This window comes from Aythya fuligula, chromosome 8 (genome assembly GCF_009819795.1).
Source record: "Aythya fuligula isolate bAytFul2 chromosome 8, bAytFul2.pri, whole genome shotgun sequence".
NCBI classification, from domain to species: domain Eukaryota; kingdom Metazoa; phylum Chordata; class Aves; order Anseriformes; family Anatidae; genus Aythya; species Aythya fuligula.
The window spans coordinates 20,086,381-20,109,820 of NC_045566.1; the positions used below are offsets into that span (position 1 = coordinate 20,086,381).

A 23,440-nucleotide genomic window follows, 5' to 3' on the forward strand; every position below is an offset into this window, starting at 1 on the left:
CTCCTTGTCCAGATTTAAGTACTTACAAGAAAAGCTGCCATTACATCGGAGTTGTTCACACTAAACCTGGCATTTTTCTTAACTTTGTTCATTCACTGATGGATGCAGGATGCTACCATCTAGACCAGGGCTCAGCAGAATTTCCTGGTGTCAAGGAGAAGGCCTGGAAAGAAACAGCCTCGAAAAATGCATGCGGGAAAGAGCCATACACCCTTGATCAACTGTGTTTCAAACTTTAGAAAAGGCACAAGAATAGCAGAATTTATTTTCAATGGAAATATTGTGAAATTACTAATGCAACTCCCACCGAGCAGCTTAAATAGAATTTCAGGATTCATGTTTTTAGAAACAAGTCACATTATGTTCAGACACACACCCTCAATGCTCTGATCCAGAAGTTTCACCACCCTACATACAATAGATCAAGACAAAAAAGAAACTTCATCCAATGTTATCTCTTTCTACTTATCTTTCCATCAACTTGTCTTCTAACAAACTTGAGTATAAACTTCAGTATATTAGCAGCTGAACCTCAGTTCAGACCCCCAAGAAACTGATTTACAGTTTCTTACCATAAAACTGAATACCTCAACTGCATCTCTACAATGAATTAGATCAATTTCTCTGAAAGCCAGCTGGACGTCTCATCTGTCTCAGGGTTTTCCTTCCATTATTGCTTCTAACACAGCCTATTATAACATACAGGGCAAGTACAGCAAGGAAGTAATCTTCAGAGTTGAAAGAGATTTTAGCCTTTTAAATTAACTGCAAATTTTGACATCAAATTCCATTTGCTAAAAGCTTTGATGTTACGAAGTCTTTGCATAAGTGAAAAATGATGCAATGTTTTTTGGTATGAAGACATGAAGAGTGCATGAGTCTCTGAATGTTGTTTTCATTGGTCAAATGTGGAATCCAAGCCTTTTAGGCATATAGGCAGGCCATCCATAGCAGACTTGCCTGCAGGGAATATTTCTGTGGTCAATACTTCCTCCAAATGGCAACCATTTCTTCTTGATTGGGGACGAGGTAACAGAAGTTTGAAGACAGCATCCTTGTTGGATCAACGCACAGAATTCCTGCAAGCAGGAGGGTGGAGATACATGGCTGACCAAAAGTGTTTCATACTTTTAATTTCTACCCAGTTGCCCACTATAAATCCTCCAGTTTGGGTTGTGAGAGCAAGACTTTGAATGCTTACTAATATGGTCTGATTGAAGGGTATCACAAGAGAAGGACTGGTAGGGCAAGAAAGAAAATTGTCTAAACATTTAGATTAATTCAGAATTTATTACATCCCGACACAATGCCAGTTAGCTCCTAGGGTTAAGAGATGCCCCCTCTTTCTTTGGAAAGATCTCTCCACAGAAGAAAGAAAGGACAATCAGCTAGTATATACTGAAATTTTTATGGTAATCCCTAGCCTGCTGCTCATACATTAACTGCATCCTTGGCTTATCACTGCAGTCAGAACTCATGTCTCTAATTGAGCAGCTTAGAAATGCAAATAGATTTAAAATACCAGTTATTTAAGTGCAACGCAAGGGAAAGAGTACTATAGCTATAAATTCACCTCAGGAGTCCTGGAATGTAATCAAGACTATATGACAACATAAGAGTATAACAGATTTCTTGTTCTGTCACCTCCTCTTGCTTATTCATTAGTTCATCCATGTGTGTATGCACAGAACAATAAGATCTGACAGGTGAAGTGATTAACAAGCTAATGACATCCCTGGAGAATTCATGCTTGTAACTCCCTGCAATTATCCCACAAAAACTAATAACTCCTCTTATTTTTAGTATTTAACATGCTCATAATATGGAGTAAGTGGAGATGCTCGGGTAGATGCGTATCTGAGGCTGAAAACAGTGATGATGATTCTGAAATGCTGAGCAGGCACTCAGCACAGAAAACCTGAGAACACTGCAGGATTACTCCTCTGCCCCACGATATTTAAGAGCTGAAAACAGACCCCTTGTGTTAGCAGATATGAAAGAGGTCTCGTCACATTATATCTCATGTCTAACAAACATTATTAGAAACAAAAAGCCCATGAAGTGTAAAGATGAAGTGACAGCCGTCAAAAGCAGGATGAATGCATCTAGGGGATATCACCTGCACATTGCTGAACTTGATTTGTGATACCAATCATTAAGCTAATTATCTTCCTTCAGCAAGCAAATGTTCTACTTCACAGAAATGCATAACAGACTCTCCATTAAGTAGCTATGCTAAAAATGTTTTAGGACAAATTATACATAACACATAAGCATACATATGCACAGGTACATAGGTGTGGTGGTGTCTTGCTTTATGTTGTAGGATTAAAATCATGACAAGGCAATTAGTAAAAAGTCTCCTTAAATAATGAAAACAGAACTGAGCAGAACTGTGTTACCTGGTATCATCAGCTTTCTTACAAAGGGTTCAAGACGAAAACATGATCATTTAAAAGTATTTCAAGTTTAACTTTCATTAAGTATTTACGCAACACAACTAAGCTAACAGCATTAAAATTCTGGCATTAAAATATAAATTTAAAGATGTCACAGGTTGGTCATTTTGTTTCTTATTACTATTTTGAAGAAAAACCAAGTCAAGTATTTTGTTATTAAACTTGACCTTCTAGAGTCCTTGGATCTTTTATTTCAACAGAAGAGAATGCTGGATGAAAAAAATGGGAAGTGTGCATTCAATTAACTATGCACACATATGGAAAGGCATGCAGCCACGCTACATTTGCTTTTGAGACAACCAACTATTGTGGATGATCAATACATTCCTTCCCTCCAAAACATATTCTGTTGAAAAAGTATTTTCAAGCTTTAGCCATTTGTTTTCAATCTTTTACAAAGTCAGTTTTTTTTTTTTTTTTTTTTCCCATTAGTATTGCCAGGAGTTTGTTTTTTGCCATATTGCCATAGGTCAGAAAGAAAACAAGATATAACCTTAAAAGAAAAAGGACTTGCAAATACCTTCGTGCAAAATACATGCAGTAAATTTCAACTTGAAAGATCAATGTTTTGGAAAGTTATGAGCACATCAAAACAGGATTTCTAATGGAAACTTCTGCAGGTGCTAAACCTCACATTTATCTTCTAGAGAAATGATGAAAGCGCAAGGAAGAGGCATTTGTCAAAAAGACTTTACTACAGCAATATTCTGAATTCTTAAGTATAAGTCTATAGAGTTTTCTTCTAGGTATAAACAGCCCACCAATATGCTCAGAAGTCACCATTTCTGGGAAACAGAAGGGAAAAAAACTTCTTAGTGAAGTAAGCAAGGAGGCTTACAGGTGGTTAATTTTATGCTCTGAACATGTTATGAAACAATAAGCAAGTACACTAACCCTGGGATAATAATTGTATTAGCAAACACTGTACCTAGTCTCTACATAAGAAACTGGAGTCTGATAAGTAAAACCTGTTAATAAAATCATGCAATAAATAATATTCAAAGAGGCACACCAGAAAAAGTTAACAAGGAAATTGCATATTTCTTTAAACATTTAAGACAGATTTGAAACAGGCACTCTCAACCTACACAAAAGCAACTTTCCTTTTTTTAAAAAAACAAAACAAAACACACACATGGTACACCTATAGCTTACTGAGTGAAATTCCAATTGCTCTGTGGTCATCTTTACTAGAACCACAATTGAATTAGTAAAAAACAAAAAAAAAAAAAACCACGAGTAGTGATCCTTCACATTGCCTCCACAAAATAAAGCCTGCTGACATGACTCTTAGCTACAGTGAATACCTTGCAGAAGCATTCCAAGGTCCTTGCATGCTGAGTTCCATCTTTACTTCTTAAGAAGTCACCTTCTACAGCATCAGAATACATACATATCCCCGACAACCTTCCTCTGCTTTACTTCATTAAGATCATCTAAAGCCCTCTTCGGAACTAGCACCTCAGGTTTCCACAGACATCTCCATGCAGGTTACACCCAGATACACCTGCACCACAGGCATAAGCCATGTCCTTGCTCCAAACAGTAGTTCTACTATCCAAATAAAAATGTGTTTGTTTTCTTTTTTCTATAAAGTAGTATGTGTAACAAACTCTGCTGCCTACAGGGAGGAGCTTAGGATTTCCTGTAGCAGAAGTACCAGCTGGATTAATTTAATCTAGCAGTACAGCTGGAGTCTTGATCACTGAATACACGTTCTGATATCTTCCCAAAACTATCTTATTGACTGCTCTGCATTTTCCATGCTTCTATCCATTGTTTCTTATCAACCAAAAAGAAAGATTGCTAGTACAAGTCTGACAAGGCTTCATTTCCTTTAAGAAGAATGGCAAGGCTAGATGCTAACACTACGGCAAGCTCTGAACGGACAGGCCTGCACAGAGGTCTTTTGAGATGTGACAGTCTGCATTTCATGTTGGGATACAAAGGGCGGGGGGGGGGGACAGGGTTAAAGAAATTACACCAGAAGAAATCTCAACACCAGAGGGAACACAAGCAGGGACAAAGGATCTGAAGTAAATCCTCTGTCCCAATAAGCTTCAGGATGTTCCCAAGGCCAGTTCTTAGCCTTAAAAATGATGGAGTCCCCGTCCATTACTGCTAAAGGCAATGGTACACACATAATAGAAAAGGTTCCCCAGGTGCTGAACACAGTCAGTGGAAGAACACCACACATGTTAAAAAAAAGTGAAGCTATGCAGTTTCCCTTCATCCATCCCACTCAACACGTGACCTAAGGCAGGCACCAATAGCACTTCCTTCTGCAAGACTTGTTGCAACTCAGTTTCAGCTGCAGGAGAGCAAAGCCAAGCCATCATTGTTTTTTATTCTTGGTATTGCCCCCAAACGCCTTGCACTTGAACCATTACTCAAAAAAAGGATGCCCCGGCTGTGTATGAGCCTCCTGCCACACCAGCTTCACAGTTCACCTCCCAGACAAACATGGTTCTTGTGAAATTTGGGAAATCTTGCAACAGTCCTTCAAGCTGCATCAAGTTTTCACAGAAGGTATTTAATGAGCACACGTGGACAATGGCTGGAGCCTGCATTAGTTCTGCCACAAAGATTATTCAAGTTGCTTAAACTCACTGGATAGTCCTAAACATTAGGAATAGAAGAAAAATGAAAATAGATATTCTGAGGATTGAGGGGTGTCATAAAGTAACTTCCTACCACTTTAAAAAAATAGATGTGGAGATGCCTCAGTGGTTTCAAACAGCGCTCCTGCCTTTGCTGTTTAACCAAAACCAACAGAAATAAAGATTTTCTTTTTAACCTTGAAGGCTTAAACAAATAGTCTGCTTCATGCTTCGGGATGACTCTGCAACCAGACCCTCAAACCATTCCGAAAAATGTTTCTCATGCGCACTGCCTTAACATGGTTCAAGTTTGCAGCACTTTGCATTCACACTGTTGGGTCTGATGTTCCGCATCAAAGAACAGTGCCTCCTGAAAGCTTTTCCTTTTGTGGTTTTCACCATCATTTCTCTAGGTTTCTAGGATATTTCTGGTACCAGGGTTTATGCTATTTGTATGACAGTTATAAATGAGAAGTCCCAAACCATGAAAGACAATATATTTGATTATGGAACCCTCTCTAATTCCTTAGGAGGCTCATTTTGAGACAAATGAGGAAGAGCACAGACTATTTGTTCTTTTGTGGCACAGCATTAGTCATGGCATTTGATACGCTAAAAAGAAAAAAAAAAAAATGAGACAGACCAGTTTCATTCCTCCTCAGGCTTTCAACTTTTCCATTACAGAAAATATCTTGTTTCAAGAATTTGGTAAAGCATGTGGGAAGAAGAGAACTACAGGATAGAGATTCCAAATTGAATTTACATCAGTGAGAGACAAAAAGGCAAGAGATTAAGAACTGAAGGCATCACACAAACAGATTAACTTCCCTTGAATCCCATATATCATCTGCATGAGACTTCCCCAAACAGGCCTTGTCTTTTTCTTTAAAGAGATAATGTCAGGCTAACACATCACTTAAACAGAAGCAAAACGACAGAAGGCCACAAACAACACCCCACCAGCTGAAAAACAAAGCAAGTTACCTCTCGTTTATTTCTTCTGGCAACTTTAAGAAATTCCATGAGGATCTGCAATTGGGCAGCATGGGACTCCTGTAACACAGTAAATAAGAGTGTTTCTCTTAATATCTATCCAACAGTTACACAAACATTCATTTTATATACAGAAATTCACACTTTGCATAAAAACGGCTTTCAGAGACAAGGAAAGGAAAATAGGTTAATGCAGTTTTAAGAACAGTAGTTATCCTTTGCCTCACGTGTGTTAAAGTTTTGTTTGGATCACAACTTTTTACATGAAGGCAGAAATCCTTGTAGCAGTTCTTGTTTGTGTATTTCTGAAGAGTTACTAATAAGAGGAAATGCTTTTCTTTGTCTACTGCACCTGAAATTGCTTTTGGAATACAGATTCTTTGAAGACTAATCTTCTGTCCTAGAAGATCATTAGTGTCCACTTCTGTGATTTTCATACTTCAGTATGCTACTTCTGTATGAAAAAACACTGCCTGCCAAAACTAACATTTGAAATTATGTAAAGGGATGACTGCTGAAGACTTCGTGAATGGAAGACAAAAATTACTGGTGAAATTGAAAATATCCATTTCCAATCTTTCCATAACAGGTCATTTGCCTCAACCATTGGTTTAATATTTTCACCTAAATTAGCCAAAAACATATCAGAGCAAGAGAAGAGGTGCATAACAGGGAAAAAAAAATAAATGTATTTTAGCATTAATATAGCCCTAATCCTATCCCAGCATTCTAAAGCTTCATTTCACCACCTACAGAAATACTTGCCACTAGAGGACTGTGAACATACACTCAAAAAGGTTCAGGATATTATTGCATACAAACCATTAAAGACAGAGGGGACAGGAAAAGTAGAGAGATCAGGAGGCAAGAAAACTATTTTTCATGAGATATTCTTATTCTTCCTCCCCAGCCCTTTGAATATAATTTAAAAAGTGAAGCAAGTAGAAATAAAATGTTTAGCGTTCTTGAAGTGTCAAGCTGGGTTTTTTGTCCTTTTTTTTTTTTAGGACTTAGTATCCTTAAAAGATATTCCTGCTTAGAAGCACCTATACACTAGATCTTGTTTCTTTGTTTCACATTTGTCACAAGTGTGAAACAGCCTTGAGTACAAAGTGCTTTTACTCTGAAGTTATGAACTTTACTCCCACTTCATTTTCACTGAACCACAATGAAAGAGTTATGTACAAGCCCCCCACACAAGACAGTAACATAATTTTGCTCAAAGTCGATAAAAGTTTTCCAGTTAGCCTGTGGTTCTGATAGGAGGAGAGTAAGTAAACATTAATTCTGCAAGAGCGAATAAGATAAGCAGTTTCTAATACAACTTTTCCTCACCTGTTTTAAAACATCATTGAAATTCTACTCCAACTTCACTTGGCCAAATTTATAATTCAGTTGATTTTAGAAGGTCTGGTTCTTTTAACTGCAAAATGCTCATCTGAGACTAACAGCATGGAATGACCAAATACATAACAACTATCCCAACCTAGCCATGTTGCAGTTAAATCATAGAAATAGCTCTGCCTAAGCCACATTGCTTAAGTCTTCAAACTGACTTAATATGAGACATCTGAACTTTCACTACAATTTTTCTTTAAGAGGACAGCGACATAAAAAGAAAAAGCTATTAACTTTCATTTAAAAAGGACACAAGAGATTTCTTACTGCTTCCAACTGCTTCTTTTTTTGCACCAGCAGCTCCAGCATCAGGTTGACATTAGCCAAGTCAAGATTGTCTTGATCAGTTCCCAACAAATCTTGAATTATCTGCCACCTATGGCCATTCTAGAAAGATGAGAGACATTGGAGAGACATTAAGTTCAAGACACCCATGGCTATATCCAGCAACAGATATTAAAGGCAAAAATGCAATATTTCATCCCTTTGTAAAAACCTCAAAGCACAGGAATCACAATTCCCAACCCTCCCACATGTACAGGCCATAGCTCTTCTGTCCTACTGCTCTGTGTAACTGCTTATCTTGTTCGGAAGATATTTTGAGAACTTGTACTTTATGAGAGCACAGCTACTGCTAGGAAGAGATTATTAGAGCCACAATTTTATCCGATTTGTGCCCTAGTTTCTAAGAACATATTTCTAGGGAGAGAAACAGTGTTGTTTATTGAAGCTCAGTTCAGTTACATCCATCTGAAATATTGTTAAGTGGCAATACCTTTTAATTTTTTAACCAAGTAATAGGTAAAGCCTTAATACTAAATGCAAATGTTAGAAAGTAGTATTGGTCTGTTTCTTTAATTCCCACGCTATTCCTCTTCGGAGCATTTTCATAGGAAATGAAAGAGCAAGAAAGAAGACGAAACTAATCAAGGTGATCTTTTCATTCAACCCGTTAGAACTGAGAAGTACTCCTTGGAGAACAAGCACATTACCATGAAGCCCATTCTCCCTTCTCTACAGGTTGTTTGCCCTTCTTGTTGTCAGTAAAGTTAGCAAAAAAAAGTATCTTTTAGAACAGGAAAGGCTGAATAATATGTTAACACTAGGCACAGCTTTGCATTAGGAAACCTCAGGATGTGGTTGAAAGGTCTTTAGGCCTTCAAAAAAAAAAAAAAGAAAAAAAGCTGGATCAAAAAACCCTGTCCTCTGAAGCTATCACGCTAAATCAAGATATTTAGGTTTGCAAGCAACTAGAAATGCCACCCTATCTAAAGCAGACAATTTCTAAGAGGCTATAACCTATTTGTATTGGCAAGATTAAGACAAAGAATGTAACATTCATACAGAACATTATTTCTTTTTACACAACACTTAGAACCTGTAGAAGCCACAGACAAAAAGCACAGCACAATTTCAACCTAGAACAACTAGAAAAAAATAACTTTAAATCAAATCAACATGCTATATAAGACAGATTTTACGTAGTACAACTTAACTTTCAGGGCATAATTTCATTTTCATAAGAATGAAATGAGAATAAGCATCAGATTTATGAAAAAGGAACATTTCTCTTTTTATTTGGGAGATGGACTGCCCCACAAGGAGTTTGTTTTGGACATAAACACAGAATTAAAAGTTAAATGTGTTGAAGACTACTTCAAAAGGAAAAGAGGCAAAATATTAACCTTGAAAAAAAATTCTTCCAGAAATGGAAAGCAATTGGAATACGGTTTACATGTTTGTCAGGCTCAATAGGCAAGGTTGAAGAGAAAGATGTCTGAATAAATTGAGAAGTGGATAGGAAAAGACTCAAATATCTATAACAGCTCAGATTCTAGAATTACATTTGCAGTACAGACAAGACTGCTATATATTTGTTTGATATACGGTATAAATCTTGCCCTAGCCATCACTGAAGGGACTAAAATACAATCTTTACTGACTAGTGCTATTATTTTATTAATCTGCACTATTCAGAAAGCTTCAGAGATGCCGTAACGTGATTTCTTAATTAATGAGACATATCCTTTGCCAAGAAATGGTGCTTAACACAGGATTCATTTGCTGTAACATGTCTTTAATAATTTAACTTAACATCAAAAGTAGTACAAGAGGAGAGCATGCATATTAAGGAGCTCATACAGCAGCAAAGCTGCTCTTTTTAGAAGATGTTGGTATTTTTATTTGTTGCCAAGAGATAGACCCAACTTTTTGGAATAATTCACTGTAGATTTCCATCTGATGGCAGTTATCTAACTTAGATGCATCTACTGGCAGTTTTTAAAGGTGCTTTCTGTGAAAGTGGAACCAAATCCCAAGAAGTTATTGTACATGCCTTCAGGTTAGCTGCGTGCATTTTAAATGAGATATTAAATCCTTTATATTTTATCTTGAATATAGAACTGACTGCAAGTAAATGAATGAATCTTTGAAGACTGCTCTTTTCTAAAGCATACAACTACCAAAAGCATAGTTTTCTGCAATGCAGTCCTTAAACTAATAACACTTCAATAGAGCTGTACTTTTTAAACTGAGAAAAACAGGGGCTCTGATTTTCAGTATTACCTTGCATCCTTATTTATGACTTATATAGAAGCCAAGGAAGGAAACCAGACATAGTAAGACAATTATTATGCAAGTTTCCTGGTTAATATCATATACTCTTTTTGATCTTAATGTACAGGAGCATCCACTGCTGCAGTACAGGGTTTCCCTCAACCAGGAATGCAGCTCAGGCTAATTCGCACTCTGATTCCGTGACATGAACAAAGTTTAGAAGAGAACCAGGCAGTTTTTTCTGGGATGAGAGCCAGAACACCACTACTCCAAACACATCCTTCTCCCTCTTGTGGTTGGTATTATCCTTCCATTTCTCTGTAGAACGTAACTTCTCACACATGATCACACAAGCGTGTAGCACTTATGATCATTTATTAGTCTTATTGTAGCTGTAATTTCCAGCACTGAATGAAGATTATTACCTTTAAACAAGTGTGCTTCTAAGGGTAGTTTCCCACGTTATATTCAAGATATTACATGACATTTAGTTACACTAACACAGCTTGCTTTTACCTGTAAAACAGCTGGCAGGAAGAAGTGGAATTATCAAGGTTGAAGGAATACAGTGCCACCGATATCTGTACTACTACCCCATAAAGCAAATTCATGCAACAGCTCAACAATACAATTTATTCGAAATTAAGCCACATAATAACAATTGCTGTATAAAACCATTAAATAAAGTAAGAAAGTTGGAACATACGGTGCTACTCACTGAATGGTCCAGTTTGAATCTTTTCTCCTCAGATCTCTGTTTTTGTTTAAGAATCAGTTCATTGACTGAAAAACAAATAGACGTAAAAAGAGATTAGTTTTGAGCTCTCAAAATAAGTATATAAAATCCACCTCTATTTTTTTTAATTATAAATTCCACAGTAAGTTTACTAGCAGTTGAAACAGTAGGACATTTTGTCCATTTTTCTCTAACCAATTTCTTCTTTGGACAATTTGTTAAGGATAGAGATTTAAAAAAAAAAATCAGTAAACATAATGCCTACACATCCCTAAAATTGCTTCATTTATTTATTTTTAAGTACCATGGTTTTCCAGCTTTAAGGCAGATGTACATCTAAGAGGAGTATGAAGGAAATAAAACATTAACAGACTTACTACAGGCTGAGAACAAGTGCAGCCAAATAGAACAACTTGCTCCTTTAAATCACTACATTCTTTGCTTCAGTTATTTTTGCTACAGTTTTATTTCACTCCAGCTTAGCAAACACTGTAAAGAGACCAAGATAAGCTCACCCCTTTACATGTATACCTCTTTTTTTTTTTTTAATACATCCTCCAAGACTTGCCTCAGCACCATCTTCTGCACAACATGCTTGGGTCTAAATCAGGATGACTGTTTCTGAAGCATTCATTGACTACCATAGCTTTTAATCTATTATTAAACAGATATCCCAGCATATGAAATCAAGATTTAGTTTAATTTCGATATTTCACACTCCAATGCATTTTTCTTTGGTGTTTTCTCCTCATAACCCACTATTTAACTATTTCCAGTGAAGATCATTTTCCTTCTTTGCTTATGCAGCGATTAATTAGGATTGCATATGTGTACGAATATTTTATGTAATTTACACACACACACCACTTGGACCACGCCGTAGTCACCAAAGCAGTACCATAAGTAATTCAGCCTCCCCCTTTCAGTGTTCATACTTTGAAAACAGCACAAGTTCTTGATTATTAAACAGACAATGCAGGAAAACAAAAGTAGAGATCCAAATCTCAAGTCGCCAGAAAACATCTTCATTTTGTTTTTTATAGCATGCATAAAGCAACAAGTCAGTCTCCCTGCTGTAACTCAGCATACATAAGACTGCTAGAGACAATGGAGTGTAACAACCTATACTACTAACCACTTTTTTTTAAAAATAAAAAAGTTGACCACTTTTTTTTAAAAAAAAAAAAAAAAAAAAAAAAGCAGTTGACCAAAGGAGTGATGCTTGGCCTTCATTTTCAATATCTGCAAGCAAGTTATTTATAGGATGAATTTACAAGTACATGCCTTCCATCACAACAAAGATGTTTCTTACAAAAACAAGCCTGGAACTCACCTAAGAAGTTGGGATAAAGATGATCTATGTTGTCCACAACATAGTTACATTTGGGACATCTGTTATTGTCTTCCAAGCTCTGGTGAATACATTTATAGCTGTTTAAAAGACAAGATAAAGTACGTAAACATAAAGAAAAAAACATAAGTACAAAGGAAATAGCATCAACCTTAGATAATGTGTACTTGACTTGCACTGCTAGCTAACAGCTGTGTTGTCGAGAACTTACAGTGGAGTCAAAGCATTCCAATATTGACTAGGAGCATGCTACAGCAAAAAAAAAAAAAAAATGAAGTTTCTTGGCAAGGATTACAAAAAGGTATTTAAGTACTTCACTCCTTTATTTCACTGAGGATTATGGCAACTTGCATACTTCAGTTATGCTTGAATCTTGAATTTGTGCCCTGCTTCCACACGCAGAGCTAGCAGACAGACTGTGTTATTCAGCAGCAACTTTTCCAGGTTAGCCAAATAGTTTGCAAGTGACACTGAAAACTACTGTGCACTTCACGTAATCGAGCACTGACAAAAGTATCTTCACCAGGGTCTCACATTTCCCCTCTGCCTCTCAGCAGCTATTAATACGAGTCACTCCAGAGTCACTGTTGAGCTCTTAGCTATTTGAGGGACAGAGTAACTCCAAAGATGCACTTTAACATTAAATTTAAGCACCTCACTCTCTAAGAACCAAGCTTGATGTCAATTTCAAAAGGTATCAGACAACATTGCTCTGTTCTTCCTAAGTAAAGGTATTTGAATGCCTCTTATCTTGGACTTTTGAAAAAGTGTTACAGATCACCAGGTTAAAATATTACATATAGGGCATAAAATCAGATGTTATCTTACCCGTATACATATAGAGGTCAAAACATTCTGAAAGTTAACTGATTCTGTTGCTCAAGGTGTTTTATGCTACTAAAATATTACTTCTTGAAAAGGTGGGAGATTTGTTTCTGTTTAACAGACACCATAACAGTATGGAATACAGCAAACATTAAAGCCTGATAGTTCAGCATTTATTCCAACCCCTAGTTGAGATCCAGAGGAGCAGATAACTGTACACCTGCCCCAGAGGATTCTTGTATGTTTCCACGAAACATTCTTGCTCCTTGTGACAACCAGAGATAACATACTGAAACAATGTGAACCTTGAACCTATTTGATACAAGAGCTTCCTAGTAAACATTTTGCAAAGAGAAAAAGATCAATGGGGAAAAGAAAGAAACAAGCCTAAAGCATCTTCTCTGAAGTTTAATAGAATCACCCTAGACAACCTGGAAGCCACTTCAAACCGTATGCTCTTGCACGAAGGAAGAGAGAACCTCCCAACACCAACGCTGGCTCCTGTGACCTCTGTAACAGCAGGACCCACTGCTTCAGGTGGTAACAGAAAGCTTCCATTTCCCAAGAAAATAAGCTGACAAACTGCTCTGACTCTGAGCATGGAATGCTACCAACAGTTTATGACCATTTTATTGCATTACAGAGGAAATCATGGTGGCACAAAGTTTGGGTTTTAACACTTCATAGACTTCATTTTAGTTTAACTGGTAACCACCTTTTAAATTTTGATTTTGATTTCTTCAGCGCAGGGACAGAAAACAGAAGTAGCAGTAAACTCAAGGAAAGGGTTTCACAATGATGTCAGGTCACCAGCACCGCGTGATACAAAGATCTTACCAGAAGCTGTGTCCACATTTCGTCATGTAGGCTTCTTCAATCATATCAAAACAGATGGGGCTGAAAACAAAATCAAAGACATCTTTTTAAGTTAAAAAAAAAAAAAAAAAAAAAAAAAAAAGAAGTATTAATTCAAAGCAGCTACCCAATCACTCGTAGGTAATCTTTTCTGTTTGTAAAGCAGAAGAGGACAAAAAAAGTGCAACAGCAGCTAGGCAGAATAAAGATCAAAAGGGCAATCGAGGGCTCTATGGCCTTGGAACGATCCTGCAGTTTGCTACAACTGGAAACCAGGTGAGCCTTCACTGGTGAGGCTTTCAACAGCTGCAAAATCTCAAGCTATCAGTACTAAATCTCAAACTGATCATAAACATTTGTTTTTATTGTGAACAGACACAAGGTGTTTATAAGCAATGCCAAAATCAGTTTATTCTCCTATTTTTCAGCCAACAGCCATTCATAACCAACTGCCTTCATAACTGCCAAGGACCAGGCAGGGAGCTGACAGGAGAAGGACGTGCAACTGTTACAGGACTGCTAACAGCTTTTGCAAAGCATCCATCTTCTCCAAAGTTCAGTTCAAAACACCTGACCTCAGACCACACCACTGGCTGAGCAGGTGTGATTTCACCTCCATTTCTCCCCCTCTAGGCTGAAAGGCCCATCGCCAACGCTCCTGAGAAGTCAGTCCCACATCTCATCGCTTTTTTCAGAGAATAGAAATTTGTGAGACCCCGCTAGGCATTTAAACATGAGAAGGAGATACCTCTACAGGCTTTAAAAATAGTATTTGGAGATGAAGTTGCAGCCTCTACCAACTCGATCCCCGTCAGAGTGACCAAACTGGGCATCATGGATGGCTCAAAGAGTTTGCCCACCCTGGGGCACAAACCAGGTTGTCTTCAACATCCCAGCACATCAGCTACATACACATGGCTTAGAAGCAAACAAATCAAACCAGAACATTATTCTTTGAACCAACCAAGCCACTGCCCACCAATTGTTCCCCAGAAGAAGCCACAAAAATGATTAACGACCACCTGCCCCTCTCTTCCCTAGCAGGTCCTTTTCTGCAAAAAAGATGTGTGAACATCTGAGGCTGGTTTCTCCCCACTGGTGACAGAGCTAAACTTCTCTGCCTTCTTCTAATCGTGCCACATAACACAGCCCCACTCCCCACAAATGCTAAAAACTGCTGCTTCCTACGGGGTCGGGTGTGTTTTCTCCAGCACACCCCTGCATTTCTTGCAGGCAGTGCACTAGGGACCAAGACTACCATGCTGTTCTGGCTGCAGTCAGATGTGGCAAATCAGAGCTAAACAAGGAAGATGTCCTCCTGACACCACAGCTACTCCGGGCCCCCATTTCCAAACTTATTCTTCTCCATACCAGCTTGACTGGAGAAGTGACAGAATTGAAACAGCTGAGAAAAAGTGATCAGAGCCCACAGAAACAGCCATTCAGCACAGGGTCATTCAACAGAGCCTGAAGTTTCCATTAAGAACAGTTTCACCCCAAAACGCTGACTGATTTACAAATGGAAACAAGACTGATATCTCAATACTTATCAAAGCCAAGCTGGCTGTTACATGAGAGTTGCTGTGTGCCATTTGTTTTAATGGATCCTAGAGAGGGAAGGTTAAGAACAGATTAGAGGCCAGAGGCAGGAACATGAGCCATACTGCAGCTTGCAGCATGTGCCAAAGCTGAGCAGCACAGGTATGGCAAAATCAAGGCTCCTATGAGTGAGGTAACTCTTATTCTCTACTTGAGAGCCTTAAGCAGCAGTGCCATGTAAAAAGATGCAAAGTACTTCAGCAGCCATAGATTTCAGTGTTCCTTACCAGATACCGATACCTTATTTACTCAACAGTTCCTTGTCCAGCACTTTCTGCAAAGGCTTATCAGGTATTTTCTTTCTCCATGGTTGAGACATCAGGGCAGATATCAAACATTTTTGTTTTAACCAACTACTTGCCTCTGCATTTTGCCAGCTGTTTTCAGAGTACTTCAAGTGCTTTTGTCAACCTCAGCTACCTGAACACCTGGTGGAAACAGTCACTATAAAATTCAAGCACATTTTATACTTCCTTCTGTCCCACACCAAACAGGACCTGCTTACAGCTTCTCCCTCCTGTTCTGTTCTTCCTGGGCCTGAGAAGAAAGCGGGACCGACTCCAGGCTCTGTCATTTCCTCAGAGCGTGACCAGTTAAAGAGCACTGCCATTACTATCTGATCAGTACGAAGCTATAACACAAGAACAGATTATGGAGTTATCATTGTTTCAGATTACAGAACTGTCATAAAGAGCTGTTTAGGGTAACATTTCAGTTTGTGACCTCCAGTCAGTTTGAAGCACTCCTTATTAAAGGAACTTACCAGATCACAAACATACAAACATACTCAGTCCATGCCTGGCATCACCATTAATGGGTAAATACCTAAGAAAAGACTCAAGTCTACCTCTAAGTGTAGCAAACAGTGCTTCCTACAGCCAGGTAAGCTGGCTGTACCTCTCCAGGTCTGTATGCCACATACTCTTTTCCACATGTTCGTATTTATGAAAGAGCTCAGAAACAAGCACTGATATGAAACAGCCTCTGAAAAGTCAGCCTGCAGTATGATCCCCTCCATCTGGGAAGCAAAGCAGAGAGTAACTGGTTTTAGAAAGGTTTAGTGAACCATTAATTGGGAGGGTTAAGGTAAGGCTTGGGAAAACCGTAGGCAATTACACTGCTGGAGAGAAGGAAATCCTCCAATTAGAGGATTCCCTTTCAGACAGACACTCTCCAGGCAACTGCAGAAAGGCCTGCCTGCAGAAGCAGCACAAAGTCTGCCTTCAAATCCACAGCGTGCACAAAGAGGCACAAAAAGTTTCTCTCACCACCACGCAGTTGGCAAGTCAGACACACACACTTTCCTGGTGGGGCACGCCACACTTCCAGGAAGGTGCTGCGTACCACAAACAGCACCCATGTACAAACTCCTGACGTACACTTGCTGAACGTTTCACAACCCAGCCCAGCAAGGTATGCCAACGTTTGGGTTAAAGCCTCAGCCTCGCAGTGCTGAGAGGGCATTTTTGGATGACAGACAGGCAGGTTGCGCACACTGTTTACAGTATTTCCACACGCACCTGCACACACGCAACTCACCCAAACTTCTCTTTTCTTTCCCAACTTCAGCCTGGTGCAGGCAGGACCTGCTGCAGACTTTACAGCTGCCGCTACCAGGAACTCACGGCCCACGTGCAGAAAAATTGTCAAACGCTCCCCTCCCTGCAGCTGGCAGTGGCTTGACAGCATCCTTATGGAAAAATGGCACACAGAAAGCTCCTGCCTCTCAGGCTGGGACAGCCAAAGCTCGCTTAAATCAATTATTTAAGCCCTCACACATGCACCCGTCTTACTGGACATTGCTCAGAACTCCAAAGTTGCCAGCTGAGCTTTTATTTCTGTGCTACATAACTGTATTGCTACCTCAAAAAAAAAGATAAGTACTATAATTTGAATCTACTGTTAATATAAACAAGAACAAGCCCTACAGCCCACAGAAACACACGGCAGTGAGGAACCCAGGTAAGTTAACTATAATTATCACTTGCTCTTAAAGGTTCTGACCTGCACTTAAATACACCCAGCATGGCTCTCCTGTAAATACCAAGAGGGGGACAGGAATAGACATTTTGCCTTGATTACTGCTCAGCTGATTTTTCCTTCTCACTTAGTTCAGCCAGCAGTACTCCTGGATGAGGAGAAAACAACTCATTATGCACTCTCCTTGAAGCACTTACCTGCACAAAAAACAGTAAGAAACCCTGCTTTTTGAACCAATTCAAAATATTTCAACTGTCCCTTTCCCAAGGGAAACTTACTTCGTTTCCCTTCCCTCCAAACACATTCAGGTCTACAACAGACAACAAACACAGAGCAAAAGATAACTCTAAAGGGACAGGGAGTGATCGCTGCAGACCAGCCCTGCTGGAGCATTACAGCAGTGGGAAGGAAGAAGCAAGAACACTCACAGCCAGAAAACCCATGAGCAGCAGCAAGGCAGACATCTCCCAAAACAAGTTCCCCTAAATGCATCTAACACGGCCTGGCACTCAGAGCAGGACCGCCGCTGATCAGGGACGTACGCTCACCCCAACTCTGCTGCAGAGCAAGCCACTACCCACAGGGAGAAGTAATGATCAGAAATTACTCCTTATTACTAGCCAGTAGTTGCTGGTTTTCCTGCCACTAACTTTTCAGCAGCTTCAGGTTCTCACTTTAGTAGTAGGGATATTTCCTATCTACCCTGCCAGATCGCTTACAAAGCTATAGGATCGGGTCTGCAGGATTTCGCTACGATGCCTGTCCTGCAGAGATGCCAAACACCTGACCCTCACCTGGAAGTCAGCACAGCCAGACAAGGCCACCCTGCCAGCTGTTGTCCGTTTCTTTTCCTACTGTTTTACGGGTTCCTTCAGATGCACGACTTTCCTCTAACCCATGCTTGTCTCCAGTATCTCATCATCACGGTTCGCCTCTCAGCTGTGAACACTTACCCCAACTTTCTGTTCTCACATTTTAGTACATCCAGCCAGCTATAAAAGCCAAACCTACTCCTTATGTTTGAAGATTTGAAAGCCATTAGCAATAGGGTGCTCTTTAAAACCCAGCATTACCAGCTAGTTCTCAACGCAGAGCCTCGCTCCCCCACACCTGCCAAAGGGGCACTTCCAGTCAAGACCTGCAGTTTGGGCCAAACATTAGGACAACACATGAAGGGACTCCAGACGAACCTTTATCTCATCATCGCAGATTTTTCCTACCCATCTGGTTTTAGGTGCGAGGCTGACACAAGCACTACCGTTATGTCACGCCAGCCGACCATCCCCAGCAAAGCCCACGAGGGTTTCGCTGGCTCTGTCAGGATCAGCAGCCACGAGCCTCACACCTCACCTGGAGGGGCACGAACCCCAAACGGGGCAGCAGCAGCCCTGTGCTTACCTCCAGAAGGGCCACCTCGCCTCGGGGCCCTCCTGGGGGCGGCCTGGCTGTGTTGGGAGGCAGGGCGAGCCCTTCCCTTCCCGGGGGCACAGCCGAGCCGGGTGCCCGCGGGGCCGCCCCTACTATCGCCGCCCGCCCCGCGCTGTCGCGATACGCCCCCCCCCACCCCTCTCACCACACGAAGTCGTTGCTCTTGTCCTCGTAGGAGTTGATGAGCCCGTTGCAGAGCGGGGTGAGCAGCGGCCTCTTCCTGCTGCTGCCGCCGCTCGCCGAGGAGCCTCCCCCCCCCCCTCCTCCTCCTCCTCCTCCTCCCGCTCCGGGCCGCGCCGCCGCCGCCAGCCGGGCCAGCCCCGCGCCCGCCGCCACCGCCGCGCCCGAGCCCGACACGGCGGCCGCCACCAGCACAGGCCGCGGCGCCGAGCCGCCCGAGGAGGACGAGCCGGGCGCCATGGCCGCGGCCGAGGAGGAGGAGGAGGAGGAGGAGGAGGCGGCGGCGGGCGGCGCGGCGGGGTGCGGCGGCGGGCGGCTGCCCGACATGCCGAGGCCGGGCCGGGCGGAGCGGGGCCGAGCGCGGCGGCGGCCGCCTCAGCGCATCGCCGGGCGAGCGGGCGGCGCCAGCGGAGCGATAAAGTTGGTTCAAAAAATATTTAAAAAAAAATTAAAAAGGAAGAAAAAAAAAAAAGCAGCCCCCCCAAACCCAAACGCGCCCGCCCGAGCGCCCCCGGCCCGGCGCTGGTTCAAGCTTTATTGACAGGCGGACACACGGCGCCGCGCATGCGCCGCCCGCGGCGGGGCGGGCTCCGGCTGCCCTCAGGGCGGAGCGGGCCCGGGGCTGGCGGCGGAGCCTCCCCGCGGAGCCGCCCCGCGCTCGGCGCTGCCCCCGGGCGGTGCCTGCGGAGCCCTCCCGGGAGGCGCGGCGCTGCCGGGACGGGCCGCGGGGTGCTGGGGCAGCTCCGCTGTGGAGGTGGGCGGGTGGGGGTCTTCTGCCCTCCGCCATTTCGCCTCCTGCGCCGTTCCTTGCCCTCAGCCCGTGGTGGTTGGTGCTTGACACCCGCAGCAGTCCCGGGCAGTCCATGCAGCCATAGAAACATTGAGGGTGGAAAAGCCCTTCAAGATCATCGGCTCCAACCACCAGTATCACCCACCAAACCGTGTCCCTAAGCACCAGGTCCAACATCTCCTCAAACACCCACAGGGACGGTGACTCCACCACCTCCCTGGGCAACCTGTCCCAGTGCCTGACTGCTCTTCTGAGCAGAAATGTCTTCTCATTGCCAGCCTGAACCTCCCCTGGCACAACTTGAGGCCATTCCCTCTAGTCCTCTAGCTAGCTACCTGTGAGAAGAGGCCGACCCCCAGCTCCCCACCCCTTCTTTTCAGGGAGTTGCAGAGAGCAATGAGGTCTCCCCTGAGACCTATAGGGGCCTTCCTATAGTAAGCTGAACACAGCACTCAAGGTGCAGCCTCACCTACCTCTGTCACATCATCAAAAAAGATCACAATACACAAAGCTCTCCAAGACGTGAATCGTTTTTTGCCCCATAAAATGCTACCTTTCTGGATTATTCATTGCCTTCCTGATAACCATTTAAGAAAGACCTTTAAATTTGTAGACCATATCCTGTGGGCGGGTTCCCCCGGTTCACGAGTGGCCCCCCAAAGCCTGGGTCCATCCCGTTTTCCCCCTCCCTGGGTGCAGCGGAGGCCCCATGGGGCAGGAGGCCAGCCCTGGCTGAGGGGAAGGGGACCCGTCATGGAGGTGCAGCTGGGAAACGGGGAGTGCTGGCGAGGAGAGCGTGGGGTGAAAGCAGCCGCCCCTCTGGCTTTTTGTGGGGGAGAGGTAGGAAAGTGCAGAGGATGGCTGAAAGAGCGAGGAGGTGTTCCCAGCTACTGTGTCTTTATTACAGTGCTGAGGAGCAAGGTTGTCATGTTGTCCCTTGAGGATGCTCTCTGTCCACCCCAAGCATCCATCACCGGAGGAGCTTCAAGGACGAGGAAGGAGCCACTTGTATCCCATGGGATGCTGTCACTCACAATTCTCTACTCTGCTGAGGTTTTCTACACAAACTGAATGTTGTCCAGCCCCGCAGAAAGGCATCATGCCTGGTAAGGAGTTAGCACTTTATGCTGGGCTTGAGCCTACTCTCTGCCCAAGCAATTCATAATCCCACTAACCAGACCCAGGGAATGTGCCAGTTTCCCTACAAGAAGGTAGTAGTCCCCAGTTTTACGGAAGCTAGGGCAGCCCTCTTCCATAAAGTTCTAGAAAGTTAATGCATAAAGCAATAATGAATGATGCCCCAAAGATGCTTTGTGTGTCAAGGAAAACGTTTCCTCCAGCCCCAGGATTCTGTGAGACAAACTGAAGGCAGAGGGCTTCATGAAACAGCACTGCCTGCTTCTCGGCTTGGCCAGACATAATGCAGAAAGATACCAGTTCTTTCGTTTCTCTTCAAATGACCTGTAGAGGTGTATTGCCTACTTTGCACTGAGTAACTGTATTGTCTGCCATCAGCTTTTCCTGTCTAGGGTTAAAGAGATTTTGAGGCAGCTGGGGAAACTCAAGGGCATTCCCCAAGGATGGTAATCCTAAACCCAGGTATGGGAAAACGCCCAGAGAGATCAGCTCTGCAGCACTCCTCCCAGTGCAGGCAGCAGAGTGTACCTTCAGTCGTCTGCAAAACCAGTATGAGAGCTGGTAAAACTGGTCTGAGAGAAAAAGGTGGCTTCAGGTAGGCAGTGTTGGTCAGATGTCTCTGGTGCATGTGGCAGGGCTGGCCACATTCTGCATCTCCCAAAGGGAGTGCAGTGAACCCCAGCTCTTGTTTTGCTGGGGGGGTGCTGATGTGCATGGACAGCTGTGGGGTGCAATCCCTGATCTCCCCAGATGCAGCTGGGCATTTGCTTTTTTGTTTACTCCTAATGTTGAGAAACAAACAAACAAACAAACAAACCACAAACCTGAGTCTGGGAAGTCAGAGCAACTTTTCTTTAAGAGCTGGGTCAGAGTTGTCTCACCTTTATAAGATGACATCTGCCATTACTGTCACTCCCATGATTTAACCCCTTGTAGCTGCTATTGAAAACTTTCCTTTTCATAGTTATTGTGGGTTTTATTTGTTTTCTGGGGGATGAGCCAAAGATTCTTCCCCTTGTTTCTATAAATAGCCTTCTGACTGGAAAGTCTCAGTTCTAATCCCACAAAGACACTGAAACACATCGATTCCCACTGATTTCAGTGGAGGCTGAAGCCATGCAATTTTTTGATACTTAATATTACTGGCTGTGATCCAGGGAGGAAAAAGTGGGCCAGGTAAAAGCTTTTAAGGGTCAGATATTTCCCCTCTGATGTAACTGGCCTTCCCTGCACCACCTCCACCTGCAGGCCTAGTGGTGAGTGTGGCACTCAGCACCTTCGGCATTGAAAGACCAACTCCCTAATACCTGAGCTTCAGGATATCATTATGAACTCCCAGAGGCCCCTGAAGCAAAGACCTTTTCTGCACTGCCCAGATGAATACTGAACAGCCTCTGGCTTCTGCTAACCACCTGAAACCTTTCCTTCCTAGGGTTACCTTGCATTACCAGCTTCAAGATCAATGTATGCAGCCTAAGGGAAGATTACATGCTACTTCTTAGAGATACCTGTGTGTTGTAGCAGGATAAAGGACACGGTTTTAATGTTCACAGCTTTAAAGCTCACCACAGCTGGAACAGTGGCATGCCAGTTATCCTCAAGTCTCTGTTAGCACAAAATGAGCACTAAATTAATTTGCTACAGTCCAAATATTGACAACAGTTATTAGGCTCGGTGGCAGGGGTACAGGAGTGAAACAATAGATCAGCTGTAAGGGATTTTTCTGTTCCCTGCAGTAAGCTGCATGCCCATTGCTTACACGGCCCTGTGGCTGGGATCCCATTTGGGAGCAAAACTTGTGCTGGGTTCAGTGCAGGGGAGAGTGGGGATCTCTGCACTCCCTTGTAGTACGTTCTTCCTGGGGTCCTGTTCAAACCTGTCCCAAAGAATCCCTCTGTTTCCTCACTTAACCTGGGTGTTAAGCTTATGTCTTCTCTTAAAGGAGATAAACGTGTCCGTACCTTCAAAGGTGTGTGGAGCACAGCAAGGCAAGCGCCTTGTACCCAGCCCATCATTCAGTGCCCTGAAACCTAGACTGAAAACAGCTCGGTTACCCCAGGATAAGCTGCCTCTATCTGCCTTAGGGATTATTTTGCACAACAAAACTGGTGTTTCTAATAGGAGTACATTTTGGAAAACCGGCTGTAGGAACCTGCTCTTATTTTACCATATTGTCCACCCTCCGAAGGTGGGCACTGACTGCGTCCTGAACAGCATCATTCTGGTTCTTGTCCTGCGCGAGCAGTGGTGACACACTAGCCCTAACATAGGAAGGAGCAGAAAAGTTGTGTCTATAGGTGAGTGAACCTTAATAGCAATGTAGGTTCTGTTCTTCTGGGTACGTAAATCCTGCTCATTATAAGCCCCACTTTGTGACTTTTATATCTGCAGATCCATTTCCCTGTGCAACAGGCCGCTGCAGCCATGATACCCACTCCTGGCACAGCTGCAGGAATCGTGAAGGACGCCAGGGAGTCTGCAACTCCTTCCACGCAGAGCAACGCTGGCCAGGTGTTTGGGGAAGTGACATTCAAGTCCCAGGTTCCGCTCCTG

The 23,440-nt window shown here is 42.6% G+C and overlaps 1 protein-coding gene across 1 annotated transcript in view; it reads right to left on the minus strand.

The window, feature by feature from the left end:
• COP1 (COP1 E3 ubiquitin ligase) overlaps positions 1-19,287 on the minus strand; it is a 125,042-nt gene extending 105,755 nt beyond the window's left edge. Inside the window, exons 1-6 of the mRNA XM_032192085.1 lie at positions 18,926-19,287; positions 13,756-13,815; positions 12,076-12,173; positions 10,713-10,789; positions 7,718-7,837; positions 6,044-6,112 (exon numbers count right to left, since the gene is read on the minus strand). Of these exons, the coding sequence (XP_032047976.1) occupies positions 6,044-6,112; positions 7,718-7,837; positions 10,713-10,789; positions 12,076-12,173; positions 13,756-13,815; positions 18,926-19,287 (786 nt within the window). The remainder of the gene's footprint in view (positions 1-6,043; positions 6,113-7,717; positions 7,838-10,712; positions 10,790-12,075; positions 12,174-13,755; positions 13,816-18,925) is intronic.
• Between the last annotated feature and the right edge of the window lie 4,153 nt (positions 19,288-23,440).